The sequence below is a fragment of the Dipteris shenzhenensis genome, chromosome 32 (assembly GCF_047967505.1).
Source record: "Dipteris shenzhenensis isolate YYH24624 ecotype China chromosome 32, Dip_SZ_1.0, whole genome shotgun sequence".
Lineage (NCBI taxonomy): Eukaryota > Viridiplantae > Streptophyta > Polypodiopsida > Gleicheniales > Dipteridaceae > Dipteris > Dipteris shenzhenensis.
The window spans coordinates 40,405,102-40,429,107 of record NC_141627.1 but is presented as its reverse complement, the minus strand read 5'-3'; the positions used below and the strand labels follow the sequence as shown (position 1 = coordinate 40,429,107).

The 24,006-nt window shown below is 46.9% G+C and overlaps 1 protein-coding gene across 1 annotated transcript in view; it reads left to right on the top strand.

The window, feature by feature from the left end:
* The window catches only part of LOC147880749 (ribosomal RNA-processing 7 protein), a 78,634-nt gene extending 55,149 nt beyond the window's left edge, over positions 1-23,485 (top strand). Inside the window, exons 3-5 of the mRNA XM_087371135.1 lie at positions 2,483-2,580; positions 2,773-2,980; positions 23,218-23,485. Of these exons, the coding sequence (XP_087227261.1) occupies positions 2,483-2,580; positions 2,773-2,980; positions 23,218-23,303 (392 nt within the window). The 3' untranslated portion in view covers positions 23,304-23,485. The remainder of the gene's footprint in view (positions 1-2,482; positions 2,581-2,772; positions 2,981-23,217) is intronic.
* The last annotated feature ends 521 nt before the right edge of the window (positions 23,486-24,006 follow it).

Here is a 24,006-nt window from a genome sequence, read left to right as displayed (position 1 = left end):
CAACATTTTCTTCTTGCAGGAGAAATACTGTCGGGAGATACTAAAGCGGTTCGAGATAGAGGACTGCAAGGAGGGTGTGACATCGATGGAGGTCGGGCAGCGGTTGAACATTCATGACTCTTCAGATCTGGTAGATGCCAGCAGGTATCGACGGTTGGTGGGCAGTTTGCTTTGTCTAAACAACACCAGGTTGGGACAGCTCCTTTGTCGTTGGGCTATTGTGTCAGTTTTCTGCGAAACCCATGGAGAATCACTAAAGGTAGGTCTCGGGGTGTTGAGGTATTTGAAGGGTACTTGCACATACTACACCACAGGGATCGAGTCAGGCGGATTCTGTGACTCAGATTGGGCAGGTGACAGCGACACCAGTCGTTCGACTACACGGTACTGTTTTGTGCTTGCATCAGGGCCCATTTCTTGGCTGAGCAAGAAACAACCCTCAATTGCCCTTCTGCAGAGGTGGAGTACTGAGCTGCGTGCACTGCGGCATGTAAGATGTTGTAGCTCAGGTGGATACTTGAGGATATGGACATTATTCAGGAGGACTCGACGGTGGTCATTTGCGACAACCCGAGTTGCATAGCCATCGCGAAGAACCCAGTGTTTCCTGCACAGACGAAGCACATCGTCCATTACTACTTCGTAGGGGAGCTCATCATTGACGACGTCATGAAGCTGATGTACTGTCCGGCCCCTGACAACCTTTCCGATGTCTTCAGGAAGGTTCTCCCACGGGAGCAAATGGAACACCTCATTCGACGCATGGGGATCGGTGCACAGTGGCGTCATTGAGAGGGGATGTTGGAAGTCAATGTCCCCATTGTGAGCCCCCGTATGAGGACATGGGGGGCATATGGCTGTGAGGGGGAGGGATAATGGGGACCTTTTTTGGGTGCAGGAAAGCAGCAGAAAAGGGGTAGAAGGAAGGCCACATATTGGCAGGGCAGCAAGCCCTAGTGAACCCCCTGGCAGCCCCTTCTAGGCTGCCCAGGGGGGGCTCTTTGAAGCAGGAGAAGACCGACTGGCAGGTTGGCCTGCCAGCCCCAAACCGACTGGAAAAGTCGGCATTTGGGGGCCTCCCAGCGCCCAATATAAGGGGCCCCTTGCCCCCCTCAGTTCTCATCAGCAATGAAGCCACTGAAGCCTACAAGAGGCAGTCTAATAGGAGAGTTCCAGAATTTGGCCAGCTCCTTTGCTGGATATCTTGTGCCCACTCTGAGCTTGGTTTTTCCCACTATTTTGGTGGAGGAATACATCTGAGTTCTCTGTCATATTCTCTCTCTTAGATATGTTGTCTATATCATTTGAGTGAGGTTCTCTTGCGTGGTCTGCATCATTTGAGTGTATGAGACGGAGCTGTTCCTATACCGCATAGAGGTTGTGAGGTTAGAGTGATTCTATCCTTCATTTCCAACAATAGTATTGTAACAGATGTGATTTCATAGATGCTTGTGTAGTATCTATGTTTTTGAGAGGTAATTTATCTCATTAGTTCATTTCACCAAAAGTCTACTTGGTAAGATTAAATATATTCTAGGCTTATCAATGGGTGTGGGTGTGGGTGTGTGTGTGTCTCTATCTATCTATCTATATCTATATCTCTATATCTATCTATCTCTCTCTCTCTCTCTCTCTATATATATATATATATATGTATGTATATATGTATACATATATGTGTATATACATATATGTATACATATATATGTATATGTATATGTATATATATATGTATACAAAAGCTCAGTGTTCAATTAGAATAATGATTATGCTAAACAGGATGTTGTGAGGGTCATCCCTCAAATCAAAAAATTAAGTAAAAAAGAACATGCACGCATGTGCACACACACAGATAACAATCACTGCATGGGTGCATGTATAAACTGTCTTCTCTGTATGGCCCTCCTTTGATACTCAAGGTTCACTATTTCTTTGTCCTTGACCTGAGGGATGAATACAATTTCAATTTATTGTTTTAATCTGACAGCATTTCTTATTCAGATCCAGAAAGGGATGAAGATTATGTGGATTTAAAGCGGTAGACCCAAGTATTTTCCAGCTTGATATGATTGGCTTTGAATGCTCTCATCCAGTCATAACAACATGGTGGTGATAGGCCTTTTTTGCTTTCTGAGCCCTCTTTCTGGGACAAAGGCTTATTTTTATTTAGCATTTCATAAAATGATAAATTTTAACTTTTCTGTAAGAATGTTATCCTAGCTGTCCACAGTTTTTCGAGGATAAATTTTGGATCAGCCTAACTTAATATCTTATGATCAATAAAGTTTGGGCTTATTGTAAAGTGTTTTAAGCTGATACACACTGGTTATAAGTCTGGTTCCTTTTGTTACACTTGGTCTCTTCTTTATATTATCGACCAAGGAATTTGTTGACTTGGTTATCTGAGCGGATTTTTTTTAATGAATAGGTGACTGTATATGCTTATTTATCATTTGTTCACCTTTTTGTTGGGCTGGAATAGAGTGGCTTGCTGATTATCACAACAAAAGACCAGGTTTTCGGGTGTTACAGCAACAAATAGATGAGTTTATAGCAGATTTTGAGGATCGTGAAGAAAAGGTTCTTTATCTATTCACACTAATTTTCTTTTAGCAATCCAGCTGTTTTAGTGCAGCCAGAGTCACAATGAAAGTATTATCTCATATGCATCAGCATTTTAAGTACATCATGATTGTGTTACTTTTTTGGGGGGGGTATATTGTTTTTGGTGGTCCATTATCGTATTCAGCAGCATTGTTCAACTTGATACAGGATAGAAAGGAGAGGGAGGCTGCGGCTGCTGAGGAAGGTTGGACAGTTGTGGAACACCATAAAGGCAGGAAGAAGACAGCTGATTTGGAGAGTGGAATCAGAGTAGGTGGTGTAGCCTCAGCTACAGCGGAGAAAAGTTTGAAGTTGAAAAATAAGGACACAGCTCTTGATTTCTACCGATTTCAGCATCGTGAAGCTCGCAGAAATGGTACTTTCTTATCTATGTTTGTTTGTGTCAGCAACTTGGGTGATGGGTATGTATACTTTAGAACTTGTCACCATCCTATTTGCTTCTGCTCACTTCTCTATTAATTAATTTCTCCCGCGCCCACCCCCCCTCCCAACTCGCAATTAACCTAAGACTGCGTTGATTAATTGACAATCCTACCTGATAGTTCTTTCTTATGGGTATGTTTTGGATAGTTCTTTCTTTTGGGTATGTTTTGGTGTACAAACCATTTTTGGCCAGAACTCCTGTTACTACATCATTGTAGCAAGAGAAAATCACAATTTTGTTGGGAACATGGGCTTGACACCTGTGGGTGACAAGTGACAGGTGCCACACGGGCATAAGAAGCTGAGGTCTGCCACGTGGGCAGCATACTGTCTGCCACGTGGCAGTAGGTCTGCAATTAGGGCTAGTGCATGAGGAGGATGCACAGCGATGTGGACTGCTAGAAAGCCCAGCAGTAGTGACAGGCATGAACCCATGGGTGGGGCAGATTGTAAGCCCAGCAAAGGGGCAAGTGAATGGAGGGCTGGGGGGGTTATAGCCCCACAGAGGTTTGCCCCTGCAACAGAGAGCCACCTTTGGAAGGTCAGAGTATCCTTCACTGTCCCATGGTAGATTGTGTATGGCTTGGGCAGTTACTCGGAGAATCTTTGTGTGTGTTAGTAGAACACCCACGACCATTCTCACTGACTGTCTGAGTGCCATGGATGTGGCAAGGAATTCAGTTTTTCATGCTGATCTGTTCACCAAGGCATATCGAGAGAAAAGTTTGAAGCTTTCCCAAAGCTTTATGCTTATTTTCTTTTGGTGATTGATCCAATGTCTATACATGTTCATACTGTCACTACAGGGAGGTTTGTTACATTACAAGTAGTGTGGTGTGAATGATGTAACCGGCCTTCAGTTTCCTAAAGGCCAGTAGACCATAACTTGCATTGCATATTCATTATTCACAGCCACATTGCATCATTTCCAACCACTTAACTTTAAACAATACCACTTAGAAACAACTTGAGAAATAATTGGATGGAGGCTAGAGTGCCCCTGCTCAATGAAACCAAGTACAAGACACCACACTGGCCCCAAACACTTGGTGCCCCTTCTGGTATTTATTTATTTCTTTAGGAATGAAATTGGTACATACAACAAGGGCTCACATTTGTGCTCTGCCCCACGGGCTATTCCACTGTCCAAGCCAACCCTTGGCTATAACCTGCATTCCATCCTGTGCACACACTAGTACCCAAGTGCCAAGGCAAAGCTAAGGCATTCACCATTTGTCCATGACCAACTGTAAAGGTATCCAAGCATTTCACAAAGACTGTAACCAACTGTTAGTGACAAGGCATCCAAACACTCCCCGAAATGCTCAAGCAGCCCCAAGGATTCCAAATGCAATACACTGCCCCTTTGGCACTGTCCCAACAACAAGCTTCCAAAAATCACCAAATGCAATCACATGAAAGGGATAGCGACAAGAGAACTCAAACCAGCTTCAACTGACTTCAATCCAGCTCCGCAAACACCTCCAGGGGCAGCAGATCCAGAGTGGAGGCTAGCAGGGCAAAAGGGCAGCTAGAAGAATGAAAGAGAGAGAGTTCTGGAGGTAGAAGGGGGGGGGAAGAGAGCAAGCAAGTCTCAGGCAGGAGATGAGAAACGATCAACCAGCATAGAGAGCCACCAATCGTGCAAGAGGATCGTACGGTCAGCCGTACAACTTGGAAAACTGCACGTACATTAATCAATGCACCTTGTACTGCAGGTTTCGTACATCAGCAATTAAGGCCTTGGGAATTGCGCAGCAGCCTGTACACTTGCAGCCAGCCTCGATCCACGTGCAAAGCAGTCATAAAAGCCCCGTACAGCTAATCTTGGGAAGCGTGACAGCAGCAAAAGACAAACGTACAAATGTGCAAAGGCCCCTCCAGCAGTACGGCTGCTTCAAATCACCACCAACAGGTCCGTACAGCCGTACGATGACCTCGAAGAGCGTGTAGTAGCCGTACAACCTGCAGCGCGCATAGGAGTCCGTACAGCAGATGATCAAAGCGCATTGGGATTCGTGCCAAAAATGTGAGCAAAGGAACAGCCTCGAAAATCGTGCAACCGTAGGTAATGTGGGGAAATCTCGAAATGCATGACGAAAAAAGCAGCCAAGAAAAAACATCACGTAGCCTTGAAAGGAGAGGTAGTGCATGAGGGAATGCCATGTGGCCCCCTCATTAAAGCTCTAACCCTTGCAAACCAATGGAACATTGGTTTGCCCCTCACATTAAAATCCTAACCCCTTCTAACCAATGAAACATTGGTTTCCTTGGGCCTAACTATAAGACCCCTCTAAACCTTGCCTTGCCCCTAGCAAGTAGGCCTAGTGTGTGCACCTAGGGACTTTTGGGAAGTGTCGCTTCCCCTAGGCTAGCCCCCTAAGCCAAAAGTTAGTCATGGTTTATAACTTCACGTCCCCGTGACAACACAACCTTGGGGCACTTTTTCCTTTACTTAGGAGGGTTCCCCCCCTAGAGTTAGTATTAGGGTTAGTTTCTTGGTAGAGGATATATTCACCATTTTTTGTCATTCTTTGTAGCACAGCTCTTGCATCCATGTTTTGATGTTCTCCTCTCAGCCCCATTCCCAACAGTTTTTGGGGGAATAAAGGGATAAAAGGAGCCCCGAGGGGCTCGAAATGACAGCCGTGAGGGCTAAAAAGAATAACCTTGAGGAGGGAGGGCCGGTTCTGGGTCTGCCCACAGTCCGTTGCCCACAGCCCAACAAGGTCTACAAGCCAGCCCTAGGTCGGGCAAAATTAACAAGAGTGGAGGAGGAAAGCAGTGATGATGGAGGAAGGGGCAAGGTAGTGGAAGTGGCAAAGAGTCAAAATGGCCGTAGTAGGCAGCACAAAGGGGAAGCAAGGCCTAACTGAATCCTAAACGGACTGAAAAGTCAACAACATCTGGCAAAAACGGGCAAGTAACCTCACCCTTTCTCTCCTGCTACCGTTGTGCTCCTCCCTTCCTAGCTTCCTCCCACCAATCTCCCCCCCCCCCTTCTTGCGCTCCTGGTGGCAACCTTCGACCCCAGTCCTTCATGCGAGCCAGCCCCTAGGTTGTGTGAAGTCCTACGAGGGGCTTGCAGCCTCTAGGCGTGCCTATACCGCGGGTGCGCGGGCTTCAGCCCCCCCTTCTTGGTGTTGTGAAGCATGAAGCCCTGTGAGGGGCCTTCAGCCTCCAGGCGTCCCTTCCGCAGGTGCGCGGGCTTCAACCTCCCCGCTTGGTGTGGTGGTACAGCCAGTAGCTACTGTGTAGTAGTTGCGTATCTGCCTGTGCTTCCCCCGAGTGTGGCATAGCCTCGAGCTGCCCCTTGGACCTCCCTCCGAGGGCCCAAGCACTCCGAAGCAAGGACTATCCTCAAGCGGACAGTTTGGTGCAAGTAGCCCCTTCCCTTGTGGTCGTTTTGGGGAGTGGGGGTCTTGCCTCTGGTTTTAGTTTATTGCCCTTTCAGTTTGAAGAGTTTGAATCCAGTTGAAGACTTCTTTTGGAGCTTTCACTCTTAGTTTTCACTTTTTTGGGATAGATTTCCCACAGCCTGCCGTCTTCTTTAGCCTTTTGCTTACTTTTCGTGAAGTCCTGCGCGGAAGCTGAATATATTGCAGCCACAGAGGCATGCAAGGAGGTCTTATGGCTATCTCGGCTAGTGGGAGACTTGGGCATTACAGGTGATATTCCATTGTTGCATTGTGACAGTCAGAGTGCTATTCACTTGGCACACAATCCTGTCTTTCATGCAAAGACAAAGCACATTGATGTGAAGTATCACTTCATCAGAGAGGTGATAGATGATAAGCTGATTCAGCTTGTCAAGATTCACACAGATGACAATCCAGCAAATTTGTTGACAAAAGGCTTGCCTGCAGAGTGGTTTGCACACTGCCGACAGTTGATCTCATTTATTTTTACTTGAGGGCATATTGCCTTTAAGTGGGAGGTTGTTGGGGTAAAGGCATTATGGCCACCCCAGTACAGTTAGTACTTTTATTGCTAAGTACACTAAGTACGGTGTACTTAGTGTTGTAACCTTATCCATTGATATAAAAGGTTGACTGTGTGCTTGGGGAGGTACACACATACTTCATTATCCCCACACTCTCGTGTCTATTGTGTGTGTCGGTGTGCTCTCTCTTTCTCTCTCACTCCCACGTCTCACTCCTTGGGGGGCCCTGGGAATTGGAGTGACACCGAGAAGCAAGGTACGTGATTCACCGACTCCATATCATCAACCATGAGCCAAGTGTACCAAGGGATAAGGTAAACCACATGAGGGCTCAAAAGAATTAGGTTGCGCTCCACCGGTGATCGGGTAGTGTCGAGGGCGCTCAGATGGAGAAGGAAAACCCCTCTGTCATAAATTGTAACCTCTTGAATGTGGTCCCCATCCGAAACTAAGCTCGCCTAGATCCAATCACGCACCTGGATCCTGGTTGGCATGAGGGCAACTATCCTGCCTATCACATACCCTGTCCTGTAGTAATTGTATAGATTTCTTCACCTGGTGTCTCTCCTCTAGAGAGAGAAGAGCCTTAACGGCTTGGGGAGTCGAGGGTGCTACCAACGGTCGCCGCTAAGATTCGCACTTCAGAGGAAAAGACACAACCGCTGCGCTAAAAGAAGAGGAGAGAGGAAAAAAACAGCAAAGGAACAAGGGCAAGCCCCGTGGTAGACAAGGCTATGCACTGCTGCATCCTTGATACCCATGACACTGCACCTCCAGTGGAATGTATAAACTTAACCGGTAGTAGACTTCCGGTTATCTGGATGACCAGCATAATCTGAATCCACATAACCATGCACCTTTGCATCCTGCTTGCCAAAGCATATGCACAACTCCTGTGTGCCCTTCAGGTATCTCATGATACCTTTCACTGCATCCCAATGCTTCTTGCCTGGATTTGCCATATACTTGCTAACCACTCCCACTGCAAACGCAATATCAGGTCTGGTAGCAACCATGGCATACATGAGACTGCCACAAGCTGAAGCATATGGAATCTTGGCCATTTCAGCCCTATCAGCATCTGACTGTGGGCTATCCATTGCACTGAGTTTCACATATGGAGGCAATGGAGAACTAAGGGTCTTCCCCCCCTCCATATGAAACCTTTGCAATACTTTGCCAATATACGCGGTCTGAGACAAATACAACAAACGCTGTCCCCTGTCTCTCCGTATCCGCATGCCCAGTATGTGATTTGCATCACCAAGGTCCTTCATATCAAAGGCCTCATGCAATCTCTTCTTAAGGTCATCAATCTCCTTACGAGCCTTACCAGCAATAAGCATGTCATTTACATATAAAATGAGAATGATTAAGCTGCCATTTGCAGCCCTTTTGGTATATAAGCAGTGATCGACATCACTTCTCCTGAAACCTTGGGACTTCATGAAGGTATCAAATTTCTTATACCATTCCCTTGGTGCCTGTTTCAGCCCATAAAGGCTCTTCTTAAGCTTGCATACAAGTGACTCCTTGCCCTTGACTGCAAATCCCTCTGGCTGCTGCATGTAGATCTCCTCATGAAGATCATCGTGAAGAAAAGCTGTCTTCACATCCATTTGGCATAATTCCAAATCCTCACATGCAACCAAAGCAAGTACAGTCCTGAGTGTGGTCATCTTAACCACTGGAGAAAAGATCTCATCAAAGTCGACACCATACTCCTGCTTAAAGCCCTTGGCAACCAACCTGGCTTTATACCTTGGCTTAGCTCCAAGTGTGACTTTCAATCTATACACCCACTTGCATGGCAGTACTTTCATGCCCTTAGGCAACTGCACCAATTCCCAAGTACCATTTTTATGGAGACTGTCCATTTCAGACTTCATGGCTAGTTCCCATAGCCTTTTATCATGCATTTGCACGGCTTCCTTGTAACAGGAAGGTTCTCCACAGTCTGTAAGCATAATAAAATCTGCCCCTGGAACAAATCTGTCTGGCTGCCTCGTTTGTCGAGTGGACCTTCGGACCCATTGGTCTTGCTGTCCAGCCTGCTGTTCACCTAAAACAGGTGGCTGTTCCAGTAGATCAGGCTGCAGAATTATGCCTGGGAGATCTTCCAAAGGTGGTATATCCTGTAGGACATCTTCTGCCACTGCGGGCTGTCCATTTGGACCTGCTGCAGCATCATGCATTGGCTGATTACGCTGCTGTTGTGGCTGATTTGCAGCCTGCCTGAATTGTACAGGATGTCCCGAGTCATCAATGTCAACCTCTGAAGCATCAGAAGGCTTATCTACTGCCTTAAACATACATGACTCATCAAATAAGACATCATTGCTGCGTATAAGCTTCTTATTCACAGGATCGCATAGGCGGTAACCCATCTCACCACTGTCACCATATCCAAGAAAAATGCATTTCAGAGACTTAGGATCAAGCTTGCTGCGATCTTCTCTGCGTATGTGCACGTACGCAGTGCAGCCAAAGACCCTCAAGTGCTTATAGAAAGGAGGTTTTCTAGTCCAAAACTACCAAGTGACTCAACAAGAGTGAATCTTCCCTCTATCAAAAGAATGGAATAGGTATCGATATATGTGACATGAATACCAATGACAGGTTTTGTAGGGGCTAATACCAGTCCTGAACTAATCAGGAATTTTTGGGTATGGCTTTAGTTGGCTTGTTTTGGAGTTCTCTCCTCTAAGGTAGCTAGTCCTATAACTAGACTACTACTATTAACTAGAAAAGAAATCAAGGCATGAGGCTAGATGCTAGGCATGGCGACACTCGTCGAGGGCCATAGAAGAAAATGGAACATGAGGGGAGAAGCGTTAACATGGGTGGGGAAAAGGGATTAAGAGGGGTGGTAATGAAGAGGGGGACTATGGCACAAGGGGGAAGGAAGAGGGAGAAGAGGAGCATGTACAGGATGGGAGGTGGAATGTAGAGATGGAAACATCAAGGTAAGAGAGTCATGCTTTATTTGAAAGGAAGAATGGGGGGGGAAATCATAGTACTAGCTAGGTGTCTTTACAAGAATGAGCATGTCCCATCAAGGAATAGCCCCGGTCTCTCCCAATAAATGCATCCTCCCACATGCATGGTGTGTGTGGAGGAATCTCCCATGTGGGCTAGGTGGGTAAGCACCCTCAATTGTATGCGACAACGCTTTGCCTCATTTTCCCACATAAATCAAACCCCATATCCCAAGTCTAAGATACTCCCTTGGTCTCTTCCCAATTTTATAATACGTTCAAACATCTAGGAGGACAAGTGGAGGGTTGGCACAAGGAGTCTTGCCACCTCATTCTACTTTCCCCATCATTTAACTTGCACTCTTGGACTATCTACAACCCCCCCCACATGGGCCTATCCTACATGGAGGAAATAATCCAATATAATATCCATCTCCACCTATTTTATATTACTTCTCCCATGGTCCTTGGGCCATGTCTCACTAAATGCAGGCCTAGGTGGAGAGGTGGCACATGGAGGAACCATGCCACCTTAACATTTTGTAATATTACTACCATGGATTATGTACAACACACCTTATGGGTCCTCTTACATGGAAGGGTGGCACATGGTCATGCCCTGCCACCTCAACCCTGGGCCCTATGCACACCATATTTTATTATACTATTGCCACACATACAAGCACACACACATATTTATGCCTTTTACCTTGGTCAAATTTACCCATAATAGTTCCCCCCCCCAAGTAGGGAATGCATAGCATTTCCATGCTTGGGACCATCACGCACAAAGAAGGGCTTGAGATAACGCTTGTTGATCACCTTCTTGCCATATGGCTCATGCAGCTTCTGAACCTGTACAGACCCATTGCTACGTTCCTTGATGACTTTGTATGGACCGGTCCACAGCGGAAGAAACTTTTTATCCATTTGGTGATTCAATCTGTTATCAAAGCATAGCACAACATCCCCCTCAGAAAAATGTCTTTCCCATCCCTTACAAATCCTTGCATCCAAGTGGGCCTTTTGTCGATTCTTTTGGATCTTTGTTTGATGTAGTGCAAGGCGTCGGGTTTCATCTAACTTCTCAAGTTGTACCAACCCGGCCTCTACATGTTCATCTTCTGTCATCCTCTGTTCTCGTGCCAATCTCAAGGCCAGAATCTCTATCTCTAGTGGTAAAACTTCCTCAATACTGTACACCAATTCAAAAGGAGTGTGACCTATAGACATTTTATGGGTGATGTTGTACCTATAGACATTTTATGGGTGATGTTGTAACCCACACGGATTCAGTGACCTTCTGATTCCACTGGCTCCTATTCCTTATGGCCATTTTTCCCATGGATTTGCAAAGGAGGCCGTTGGTCCGCTCCGTTTGTCCCATGGATGCTGGATAATCGATGTTAGAAGTGCGATGATCAATACCCATGCGATCCATGAGCAACTCCACTACTTCATTTAAGAATGGACTCCCATGGTCAGATACTATTTCCATGGGTGTCCCAAACCTTGTGCAGATACATTCAAATATGAAATTTGAAACTGCCTTACCATTTGCAGTGGGGAGGGCGATAGCTTCAGCCCACTTAGTGACATACTGAGTGGCTACCAAAAGATACTTCTTTTTGTGGGCAGTCATGGGCAGGGGCCCAACAAAATCTATTCCCCACTTCTGAAACGGATGGATGGACATCACTAGATGATGTTGCCCAGGATGCAAATCCTTCCTACCAAAGAATTGACGTGGTTCATAAGTTTTGCAATACATAGTGACATCCTTGAACAAGGCCGGCCAATAGTACCTAGCATGTAAAATCTTCTTAGGTGTATAGTCACCGGCATAATGGCCTCCAGAAAATCCATCATGATAATGCTTCAACACCTTACATACTTTATTTGCATCAATGGCCTGTCTTAGTACCCCATCCGTGCCTTGATGGTACAATACCCCATCAAAGAGAGTGTAGCGCCTACTATCTTCATGGATCTTTGTTCTCTCATAGCTAGTACTTTCTGGAGGAAAGGAGAAAGCAGTCACCACCATACCATGGATCCCTAACTTCTATGGCTGGTACAAGGGTACATCGAGGCACTCCTCAATCAATCAAAGCATTCTTCAAGTTGGAACAACCCCCTTTACAATTTTGAAAGAAAAATCATATTCTTGTAAAACTGCCAACCATTTGGCCAACCGGCCCATGGGATTTGGTGATTGAAGAACTTGCTTTGCAAAACCATTGATGAACTGATCCTCCCCTTGTTGGAGAAGAATACCCGCCAGGGTGTACTCACCAAACCCAGGATTACTATAGAAAGTCTTTGACCAATCAGGATTGCGTAGAATGGGTTCTGAAGCCAGAGCACTCTTGATTTGTACAAACCCATGATCACAATCCTCATCCCAAGAGAAATCAACCCCATCTTTTAATAGTGTTGTCATAAGTCACATCAAAGCAGCATATTGATTAATGAAGCGGTGATAGTATCCTACTAGATTGACAAATGAGCGTACCTGACGTTTGGTTGTTGGTGGGGAGAGCTTGAGGATAGCTTCTACATTCTTGGGGTCAGGCTTGACACCCTCGAATGAGACAATATGTCTTGCTAACCTCCCTTGAGTGGCTCCAACTCCTCTGGCACTCTGCCATCCAGTCTCTTATTTGGTGACCTATTGATGAGGTGTACTGCTGTTTTTACAGCCTCAGCCCAAAATCCATAAGATAAAGCAGCATGTGGCATCATAGAGCGGACCTTTTCCTGTATGGTTCTGTTCATACGCTCTGCAGTGCCATTCTGCGGAAGACATCACTCTTCAATCGAAGAGGATACACCCACACCTTCCGTGTGGAATCATCTATAAATGTGACAAAGTACCGTGTGTTGGGGTAAAGGCACATTGCCACCCTTTTATTAAAGATATGACATCTATGACTGTCTTAAGACAGTCATAGGATGAAAAACCTAATCCTAATAAAACCTATGAGTTTGTGGTGTGGCTCAACACTTCACACCCACATCTTTTGTGTCTCCCTTCTCTCTCTCTCTCTCCCCGTTGTTCTTCTCCCTCGCTCTCTTTCCCTCTCAACTGGTATCAGAGCCACTCACTCCCACTCCGGTCTACCCCTTCCTCCCCCCTCGGGCCTCGTGCCCTCAGCAGCGCGAGCGAGCAGAGCAGCAGTAGCGCGAGCAAGGGCGGCAGCGCGAGCAGAGCAGTTGCTCACGCAGCTAAAGCTGCAGCAGCAGCTAGCTGCGCAGGCGCAGCCAGTGCGTGCATCGCACAGCACCGGGCCGCGCATAGCCAGAGCGCGCAGCGTGCGCCCATCGACTGCCTACAGCGACAGGTACGGCCATCCGTACCGGCCGTACGGACACCGTACAGGAGCCGTACCGTACGAACGCTGTCGTACGGATGTCGCGACGAGCAGGAGGACAGAAATTTTTTTTGGGGGATTCGTGCACTTCGCAGGTACAGGAAGTACAGCAGGACTGCGCAGGTACAGGAAGTACAGCAGGCACAGAAATTTTTTTTTGGGAGAAGCAGGAAAAGAGAGAGCACTCTGCTCTTCATTCCCGTTTTTTTAGTTTTCAAAACTGTGTGTTTGAGGTACAGCAAGTACACTCTTGTCCCTCGTGCTTGAGGTGACTAGTGCCACAGTGTGTGGTGGTGCACAGTTATTTTGTTTCGGGAAGGTCAAATGCCTTGATTTTGCAGAGGGCTTTTATGCTTTTGCTGAGTGCAAATCTCAGCTTTTGGGTGACATTTTCAAAGGGCTTTTGCCTGGAAGCTTATGCAGTGTATGCCTTGAGGCAGTGTGGAGCCAGGGTGCTCACATTGGTCTTGTTTCCGCAGTGTATTGTGATATTTCTTGCAGGTCTCATAAGAGGAGAACTCCCCAAAATAGAGCACCGCTTGATCTAGTGCATACTGATTTGTGTGAGATGCCACAACTATCACTAGGGGGTGCAAAGTATTTCATTACTTTTATTGATGATGCCACACGCACAGTGTGGGTCTATTTCTTGAAGCATAAAAGCGATGCCTTAGATGCTTTCAAGAAGTTTGTCGCTCAAGTTGAGAATCGGACAGATCGCAGGCTGAAATGCCTCAGATCCGATAATGGGGGTGAGTATGTGTCACATGCTTTTGTACAGTTTTGCGAAGCTAAGGGCATTAAACAGGAACTCATAGCCCCTCATAATGCATCTCAAAATGGTGTGAGTGAGGGGATGAATCGAACTATTCAGGAGAAGGTTCGATGTATGTTGTCTTATGCTGCATTGCCCCATGGCTTTTGGGCAGAAGCCGTGCAAACAGCAGTTCACATAATTAACAGGTCGCCGAACAAGGCTTTGGAGTTGAAAGTGCCAGAGGAGGTGTGGTCTGGCAAGCCACCTTCATATAAGCACTTACGTGTGTTTGGCTGCGAGTGCTTTGCTCATATACGCAAAGAACTGCGCACCAAACTGGAGCCACAGTCTTCCAGATGCATCTTTATGGGTTATGGTGACGAAGGTGAAATGGGGTACAGGTTATGGGATCCCGTTAAACGGAAGATTATACGCAGCAAGTCATCTTTAAAGAGGATAGTGTACACAAAGAACCCGTGCAACCTGTGGAATACAGGAGGGTTATTTATGATGATGTCAGACAGCAAAGAATGCCCATTTATATGCAGCAGCAGGCTGCTGCAGATAACCCTGTTCAAGAGGGTATACAGGCTGAAAATCAGCCAGATAATTTTGCCAATGATGCACCACTGGATATGCCAGCAAATGGGGCTGTAGAACAGCCAAAGATGGTGGTACAGCCACCCGTCATGCATGACGAACAGGCTAGACAGCAGCCTAATCCGGAACATTTTGTTAGGAGGAGCACCCGTGTACAACGGCCTCCTGACAGGTTTGTTCCAGGAGCCAATAATGTGGCTGATTATATCATGCTGACAGATTGTGGTGAGCCTTCCAGCTTCAAGGAAGCTATGGGAAGAACAGAGAAAAGGAAGTGGGAGAAAGCCATGCAATCTGAAATGGACTCCCTACTTCAAAATGATACATGGGACTTGGTCCAGCTACCTGCAGGCAGAAAGGTTTTGCCATGCAAGTGGGTTTACAAAGTCAAAGTGGATTCAAATGCTTTACCGAGGTTTAAGGCCAGATTGGTTGCCAAGGGATTTAAGCAGGAGAAGGGCATTGACTTTGATGAGATCTTTTCCCCTGTAGTCAAGATGACTACTTTGAGAGCAGTGTTAGCTCTTGTTGCTCATGAGGACATGGATTTATGTCAGATGGATGTGAAGACTGCTTTTCTTCACGGAGATCTCCATGATGAGATCTATATGAGTCAGCCAGAGGGATATGCTGTTAAAGGGAAAGAGCAGCTTGTGTGTAAGCTCAAGAGGAGCTTGTATGGACTCAAGCATGCGCCAAGAGAATGGTACAAGAAGTTTGATGCCTTCATGCAGTCCCAAGGGTATCATAGGTGTGAGACCGATCATTGCTTGTACACCAAACGGGCAAAGGATGGCAGTTTGATGCTACTCATTCTATATGTGGATGACGTGCTGATTGCCAGTAAATCTCAGCAGGAGATTAGTGCTTTGAAGAAACAACTGCATAAGTCTTTTGACATGAAAGATTTGGGTGATGCAAACCATATTCTTGGCATGCGGATTACTCGTGACAGGTCCAAGGGACTTTTGTTTCTGTCACAGAAGGAGTACATTGACAAAGTACTGCCTAGGTTTAAAATGGAGGGGGGGAAGTCTATTAGTACCCTAAAACTCAGCAGTATGGACAGCCCCAGATCAGATGATGATAAGGCTGAAATGGCCAAGGTTCCGTATGCATCTGCAATTGGTTCTTTGATGTATGCCATGGTTGCCACTCGTCCGGATATTGCTTTTGCGGTGGGAGTCATCAGCAGGTATATGGCAAATCCAGGCAAGCGGCACTGGGAAGCAGTGAAAGGTGTCTTGAGGTATCTCAAGGGTACCAAAGACTTGTGCATATGCTATGGTAGGCAGGATGCATTGGTGCATGGTTTTACAGATTCAGACTATGCAGGGAATGCAGATAACTGGAAGTCTACTACCGGTTATATTTTCACATTTGCAGGAGGTGCTATATCATGGGTGTCTCGGTTGCAGAAATGCGTTGCACTGTCAACTACTGAAGCTGAATATGTTGCAGCCACTGAGGCTTGCAAGGAAGCAATATGGCTTACTCGGCTGGTGGGAGATTTGGGCATTACAGGATATATGCCAGTTTTGCATTGTGATAGTCAGAGTGCTATCATGTTGGCAAAGAATCCAGTCTTTCATCAAAAGACCAAGCACATAGATGTGAAATACCATTTCATCAGGGAGGTACTGGAAGACAAGCGACTTGAGCTTGTGAAGGTGCTCCTACCTTTTCCCCTTTCCTGGGATTCGCCTCTTTGCTGACTTCTCCCCCGTGCATTCAAGGCATTGTTAGGCTTTACTGCATCTTGATCTTTCAGTTTCTGCTCTTCTTGCAAAATCAGCCCTGTGATATCTGCAAAACTTATGAAAGTGTTTGCATTTGTCACAGCTGTGGTGAACGTATCCCAACTCTCAGGAAGAGAGATCAAGAGTGCCATACCCTTGGTTTCCTCATCCATCATGTACTTCTGATTCGCAAGCTGAGTAACAATTGAATTAAACTCATTGAGATGTGCATCCATGGAGGTCCCTTCCTTCATCTTCAGATTGAAGAACTTGTGCAACCAATATATCTTTGTGGCTGCACTTTGCTGCTCATATGTGTCCTGTAGCTTTTTCCACACACCCCATGCTGTAGTTTCACCGTCCACATTCCAAACAACACTCTCATGGAGTGACAATTCAATTATGGACTTTGCCGACAGATCGGCCAGTGCCCAAGCATCATCAGATATGCCAGTGGGCTTCACACCTTTGTGTACAATAGGAGCATGAAACTGCCTGAGGATTAGCACATTCAGGACCATCTTTTTCCACATGGGGTAGTTAGCAGCACCCTGCAACTTCTTAATATTAAGAAGAGAGGACTCCGAGGATGAAGCCATTACAACCAGCAAGAAATATAACCCACACTTGGGTGCCTGACTCCCTGCAAACCAAGTGCACACAGGCACTTGAACTGTGCTCAAAAAATTTAATTCCTGCAGCGGAACAACGGGAACTGCACCTGCAACTGTTTCTCCCACTTAAACAGAGAATTATAACTGTTTACTGCTTGCTGCAGTTTCCGAACAGCAACTCTGTTTGCATCATTAAATGCACTGTTGTACAATCAGCAGTACTGTGATATTAAAACAGCATCTGCCCTGCAATTACAGTGAAAAACAGCAGTGTATTTTGCACTCTGTACTTCTGTACAGTGACTGTAATCAGCCCCACAGTTGACACAGAACAGTACCTGACTGTACCAGAAAGTACAGAATCAGTAAATGACTGTTTGACTGTTCAAACCTGTCAACTTCAAGCTTCCAGATACCACTAAAACTGTATAACACAGGTTAGAGTAGGATTTAGGCAAAAGCCCCTTGACTGGAGGCAAAATTCTCAGAATTTGAGTGCATTTACCGCTTCACTGACCACTGTAAGGCATTTAATTGCTTCCCCCAGCACTGATATGCATCCAATTGCAAAACCCCCAATTTGACTGGCACATTCAGTGCTCAAGTCTACAATGTAGTGCTCAATGCATCTTCCAGTGTCCCGTAGGTCAACAAATGCATACGAATCCTGCAAGAATCAACTCCAAACAGGAGGATAAACGCAATGCGTGCGTATACAAGCCAATACTTGGCACTGGCTACAAAAGCCCCTTGATTCTGCAATCCAATGTTGAGGATTTCCTCACACAGTAGGCATAGACTGTATATCCGCTTACTGTACTTGCATTTGACCAGTAATGCTCACAATGAGCTCGAAGACTGCACCTGTACCTGCAAGTACACGAGTGCTATAGGAAGACGGAGCGTACCGTAAGAAATCTGAGGGATGGGGGGCGACTGATTTCGTTGCAATAGCAACTGAAACCAAATCTGGTACCCCCCAAGGGGCACCTGTGCCTGTATCGCTGCCGGAGCAGTTGGCGAGCTCCTGGCGGGCTGCTAGCGGGTTGCTCGCCTGTGTGGCGAGCTGATGGCGGGCTACTGTAGGCGTCGCCTGGCTGGCGACCTGGCAGCGCTGCTAGCTGGCGTCGCCTGGCTGGGCGACGCTGGTGGCGCTGCTGGCACTGGTAGCGCTGGCTGCTGTCGGCCCTGCTAAAGCAGCAGCTCGCTGCTGCTGGCGGCAAAATGCAGCAGCTTAGGCTGCTGCTGCTGTTGCTTGAAGACGCTGCTGCTGGCGAGCTCCACAACACAATGCTGCTGCTGCTAGTCCTCAAATCGCTGCTGCGGCTGGACAAATGCTGAGACCCACGTTTGGGCAAGTGTTGCAAACAGAAAACATGCTGCAGCTGAGAGGACGAGTGGGAGGGAGATGTGCAAGCTCAAGCTCTGATACCAGTTGAGACGTGGGAGTGAGAGAGAAAGAGAGAGCACACCGACACACACAGTAGACACGAGAGTGTGGGGATAATGAAGTATGTGTGTACCTCCCAAAGCACACAGTCAACCTTTTATATCAATGGATAAGGTTACAACACTAAGTACACCGTACTTAGTGTACTTAGTGTACTTAGCAATAAAAGTACTAACTGTACTGGGGTGGCCATAATGCCTTTACCCCAACAAGGAGTATATGTCCATTCTCCACTCCATTAGGGGAGCCTTTGGCACGTGTTGGAGCCGCCTCCTCAGACGATCGCTTCAGTGGTTGCCGATGATGGGGTTTCCCAGATCAGGAGTGTCCGAAGGCTCTCCCAGAGGAGATTTTTCTAGAGACACTGGATGGTGGTGAGTTCAGACAGTGGATAGAGATTTTTGGCTTGCCAAGGCAGTGTTTATGTTGCAGATAGATGGGACACCTGGCCAGGGATTGCAGGAGAAAGGATGCTCCTCAGCTGCGCCCCGAGTAGTGGATGGCTCGCCCAGAGGGAGTACAGCACGGGACATGTCAGCGGATGGAGCCCCAAACTCTCTAGGTAGAGTCTTCTGGAGGGGCCTGACCAAGGTGAAGCGGAAGAAAACCAATAGAAATGGCCTAAAGTAGAGAAGACATCGCAGGAGCGCAAGGAGGCATAGCGTGAGGCCACTCCTTAGTTGCAAGGGAAGCAGGCCCCTCCTCAGCCAAAGGGGAAGCAGGCATAGGTGACAGGAGTGAGCCACCCCATTGTGCAAGAGACAGGGATTCCAGCAGCCCAGGCAGTTCCATTAGCTCGAGCAGGTTAGGGCCCACGGGAGTCGACTGGACAGCAAGATCAGAGTGCTTCAGCAGTGCGGTGTTAGTCAGGATCCTCTTCCTTCGCTACCCTGACGGCTGTGACAGTGACATCTCCCCCTTCCCCCCTGTAGCCTCCCCCCCTCCTTTCTCCCCCTGCCCCCCTCCACCACCTCCTCCCCCCCACTGTTGTTGTCACCCTCACAACCCGTCCTCCAGTTGTCAACCCTTTCTCTCACCCCACTCCCCCTTTTGCTAAGGCAAGGAAACGATCTCTTCTTCGTCGTCGCGTCCCCTCCTTGCCCCAGACCTGAAGCCTTCGAGGCCCCCCCTCTTCTGAGGCTGCAACTTCTGCAGTGCAGTCTAAGTCGTCCGCTCCTCTGCATGACACAACCTCGTCACAGAAGGCCTCTCTAGGAGACTTATCTCAGCTTTCAGGACCAATGCCTCACCTAGGGAAGCCTTTGCCTAGGGACTTTTGGAGGATAGGTCCTTGGAACTACCTGGAGGTGGTGACAATTATGATATTGCAGCCCCACAAAGGGGCTCGATTGGGATGGTCGGTTCCCTCACTCGTCCTTTTCGAGGGTTCGACTTGGCTGCAACTGGTAAAGAAAGATGGACCTCTGCTTTGTCCAATCAGAAGATGCAGGATCATATTCGCACCTTTGGCTCAATCATGGTAGCACGGCCACTTTTCAGCTTGGTTCCCCCCCTGAGAGACCTTGGCATAGGTTATGCCATAGGCATCATCCGCCTCGGATCAGCCTCGGATCAGAGATGCATTACCCACAGGCCACGCATTGGTCCTTACACTAGTGTGCAGCCAAATTGGGGATTGAGGTGTCCTTCATGATGCAGTGGGCCCTCACGATTGGTGTGGAACCTTTTATGCCTTGACGGCGCATGGATGCAGACTACTCTCCATCTAAACTCCTTTCAACATCTCAGACACCAGATACATCCATGGAGGCTCCTTCTCACAAGAGAGCTCTGTTTTCTCAAGCCTCTTCTCTGTGAGCTGGACACTACTGAGTTGAATCGTGCACGGATTCCATGCCATGCATGTCAGCAACCACAGTATTTGATCCCTCGCCAGGAGCTTTAGAGAGCAATGGTTGGGAGGTCAGTGGATTTCCTCCTGATTAGTGATTTTACAGCTTGAGCAGCCCTAGTGAGGGCTCCCCTAGAAAGGGATCCGCATATCTGACTCATTGCTGCAAGAGCGGGGAGTGCAGGAGACAGTCACAGAGATTTGGAGACAGTGGGATGAGAGTCCAAAGGACGGATGGGCTAGGCCTTGCATCGTCGAGGCTACTACTGGCATGGGAGAGAGCCTTGAGACAAGACTTAGCCTCCATTGAGCGGCTCATAGAATAGGACCCGGGATTGCAGTGGTTGGCAGATAGATATGAGTGTGCACACTTGGACCTCTAGGATACAGAGTTATGTCAGGCAGAGTTCTCCTCGATATCCCGTTGGGTACAACAAGGTGAAAGGATGACCAGGGGCTTCTTTCAGAGTGTAGGCCCTCGATCTGCAGGGACTTAGTTGCAGCGGCTGAGAGGCTTGCATGGCACTATACATTTGGATCCTTAGGAGACCTAGAGATGTCCAGTGAATTCTACCAGAGACCGGTTCAAGCGGTAGAGTCGTCCCCCCAGGTGGTGGCCGCTAGGGAGACTTTCTAGAACCACATCCCATCAGTGGTTTAGCAGAGCATGAGTAGGCAGCTAAAGATGTCGTTTACCGATCAATAGCTTTCGAAGGCTCTGCAAGCACTCCCTCTTCATAAGTGTATGGGGGAGGATGGATTGACCGCTGACTTTCTTCAAGTGCCTCTGGGAGCACATTGATACTTCCCTCCAGCGGGTCTTTCAGGAGATCTTCGACCCCAACCTTCTTCCTTAGTCCTTGAGGGATGTATTTGTTTGATCTGGAAAGGGAGCGACAGAGCAGACCTGCACTAGTGGAGGCCGATTATCCTATTGGACACAGCCTTCAAGATCCTAGCTAAGGTCTTGAGTCTAATTGCGGCCTCATCTGGTGGACATCATTCACGACACTCAGGCAGGAATCGTCCAAGAATGTAGCATCTTGGACAACATCTTCACTTTTTGGGAGGACCTTGATTGGGCCCAGGGGCCTCTTGCTGTTCTACTTTTGGATTTCGAGAAGGCATATGACAAGGTGGAGTGGCCTTTCTTGGAGGGCACTATGCAGTGGCTAGGCTTTTCCAAGGATCCGAGGAGTCTCGGCCTTGTATGCGGGCAGTCCAGTTAGATGCTTATTGGTGGGCACACAAGCGATGCCTTTCCTCTCTCCCGTTCAATTTAACAAGAGTGTCCACTTGCCACAGCGGCCAAACTGGCAAAGATAGATGCGACGATACCGAGCACGACTTCACATTGTTGGTCTGGGCAATTCTTACGAACTGGAGTGCCTCTCAGGGTGCAATTCCTCAAGCAAACACTTAGCCGCTCCCAGCGCAAGTTCTTCAAAGTAGGGGAGGGAGGCTTTTTAGTAGCAGAGTTGGATAGTGATCAGAGTGATGAGGATGCTATGGATGGGCTTACTTGGCAGAGGATCAAGATTGTGGGATGGCTGGGCAAGAACTGGACCATTGACCCGGATAGTAGGTCCCCAGGGAGATCATTCCCCGGGCCTCTGGTTCAGCTTGCGCCTACGGAAGATTTCCTACTTTTGGATGGTAGCACACGGGGGCTTACCCATTGGCTCCATGGTTGGAGCAGATGAGGGTGGATGGCAGATGCCATTGCTGTACAGAGGGCGCAGTGTCACAAGAAATGTTTCATCCGTTTCACCATTTCGAAAGGTTTTGTTTTGTTTCGTTTCGTTTTTCAGAAGAAACGAATAGGTTTCGAAATGATACTTAGTATATACAAGGATAGTGGCAAATTAAGATATGTTATACTCAAGTTTAGAGTGAACAAAGAGAAATACAAGTCAAGACACCTAAAAAGGAGAGGCAATGCCTGCCACCTGGGGACCAGGCGCTAGTCAGTGGTTGGCTGTGTTAAGGATCTTTGTTCCATGAATATTGATTATTCCATATTAATCATTTATCTATCCTTTATTATTTGTGCATATGTATACTGATCATGTGTGTGTTTTCTTTAACAAGACTTCAGTTACAGAGAGAACTGTTTCCACAAATTTACTTGCCAATCCAGATATAATGGTGGCACCTTTTGCCAAGGATACATCTATATTCTAGAATCCATATGCTTTTCAATCCATAAAGATTGATTTATCTAAGTTGAAACTTGAGAATCGAGATTGAAAGCTTGAAATACATTTGAATTGTTGGGCTTCCAGCCGACATCGCTGGGTACACTTTGCTGCTCATGTGGGAGCCAGATTTGAAATAGATCTGCTTCCCACATGGCAGCCCCTTTGCCGCCCCTTGTGGTATCCTACGATGCTCCAGATGGGCCCATGTGGCATGCTGTACTTCTGCCCCAATGGCAGATCACTTGCTACCTCCTTTTGCAGTTGTTGCTCATTGTTTCTCTCGTGAGGGCTCACATGGGGAGTTGACACATGTTTAAGTTCTGATTCCAATTTGTCTTCTCTTTTTTGTCAATCCTCTCCACACCTTTGAGGTAGAGTAGTATATATTAGTTGAGAGTCTGCTTGAGTCAGTTCCAAAATTTCCTCTGCCCAGAGTATTTATTGCAGCCTCACAAAATAGAAACTTCTGCAGTAGCACCTATTTCAGCGCTCCGAAAGGCTTTGTGTTCAAATCCCATTTGGGGAGAGAGAGAGAGAGAGAGAGAGAGAGAGAGAGAGAGGCAATGCATTGCGACTGTTATCTGGTAGCAAGTTCTGGATGTTTCTTTTTAGGCGGTACCCCTATGTCCTTACAAGTGGTGATAACCTTTTTTTATCGCAGAGATACAGGAGCTGCAACATCGATTTGAAGAGGACAAGAAGAAGGTAGCAGCTTTAAGGGCTGCTCGTAAGTTTCGGCCTTTTTAAGGCAGTCGTGTGTTTGTAAGCAGCTTCGTGGCCCTGTATTTGTGAGCCTTCATCAGGGATTGATCTGCTTCATTACTTAATGAGGCGATGTAAAGTTAGCATATGCTGGAGCATGCGTGATATTGTATGTTACCTGCTTTTTACTGGACATCAATTGAGGTGGATAGGATGTTATCTGTATTTCTCATTCTTTGTTCCTCGTGTCAGAATTCTGCAAGCTGTGAAGTTATCAAGATTACTCCTCGTAGTGCTTGAGAACATTGTGATTGCTGTATATATAGAAAGCTAGGATATTGATATCACGGTGGAAGGACAAGGAATGAGGTAAACATTGAAAGCGCTTGAATACAGTAGAATGATGGAACCACTCGAATGCCCATCTATTAAATAAGGAGAAGCCATTTATTTTTAATTTCAGCTTTAACTAAAAGACTAGTCCCACACATGCCCTTCTTATCACATTCTGATGTCGTTTCTTCATTCGTGTTGGTGTGTGGGTATGATCAATGTGTGGATGTTTGATTCATGTGTGTATTGCCTCATTTCTTTGAAAAAGATTTCTTTCTTGTTAGTTGGCCCATAGTTTGGAAGCATACTTCTCCAATTTATGGTATGTTATGCATCATAGCTTACTTTATCTGCTACTCAACATGCACAATTTTTACTCTCCAAAAAATTTCAATTCAGTTATGTCTTGAGTTCT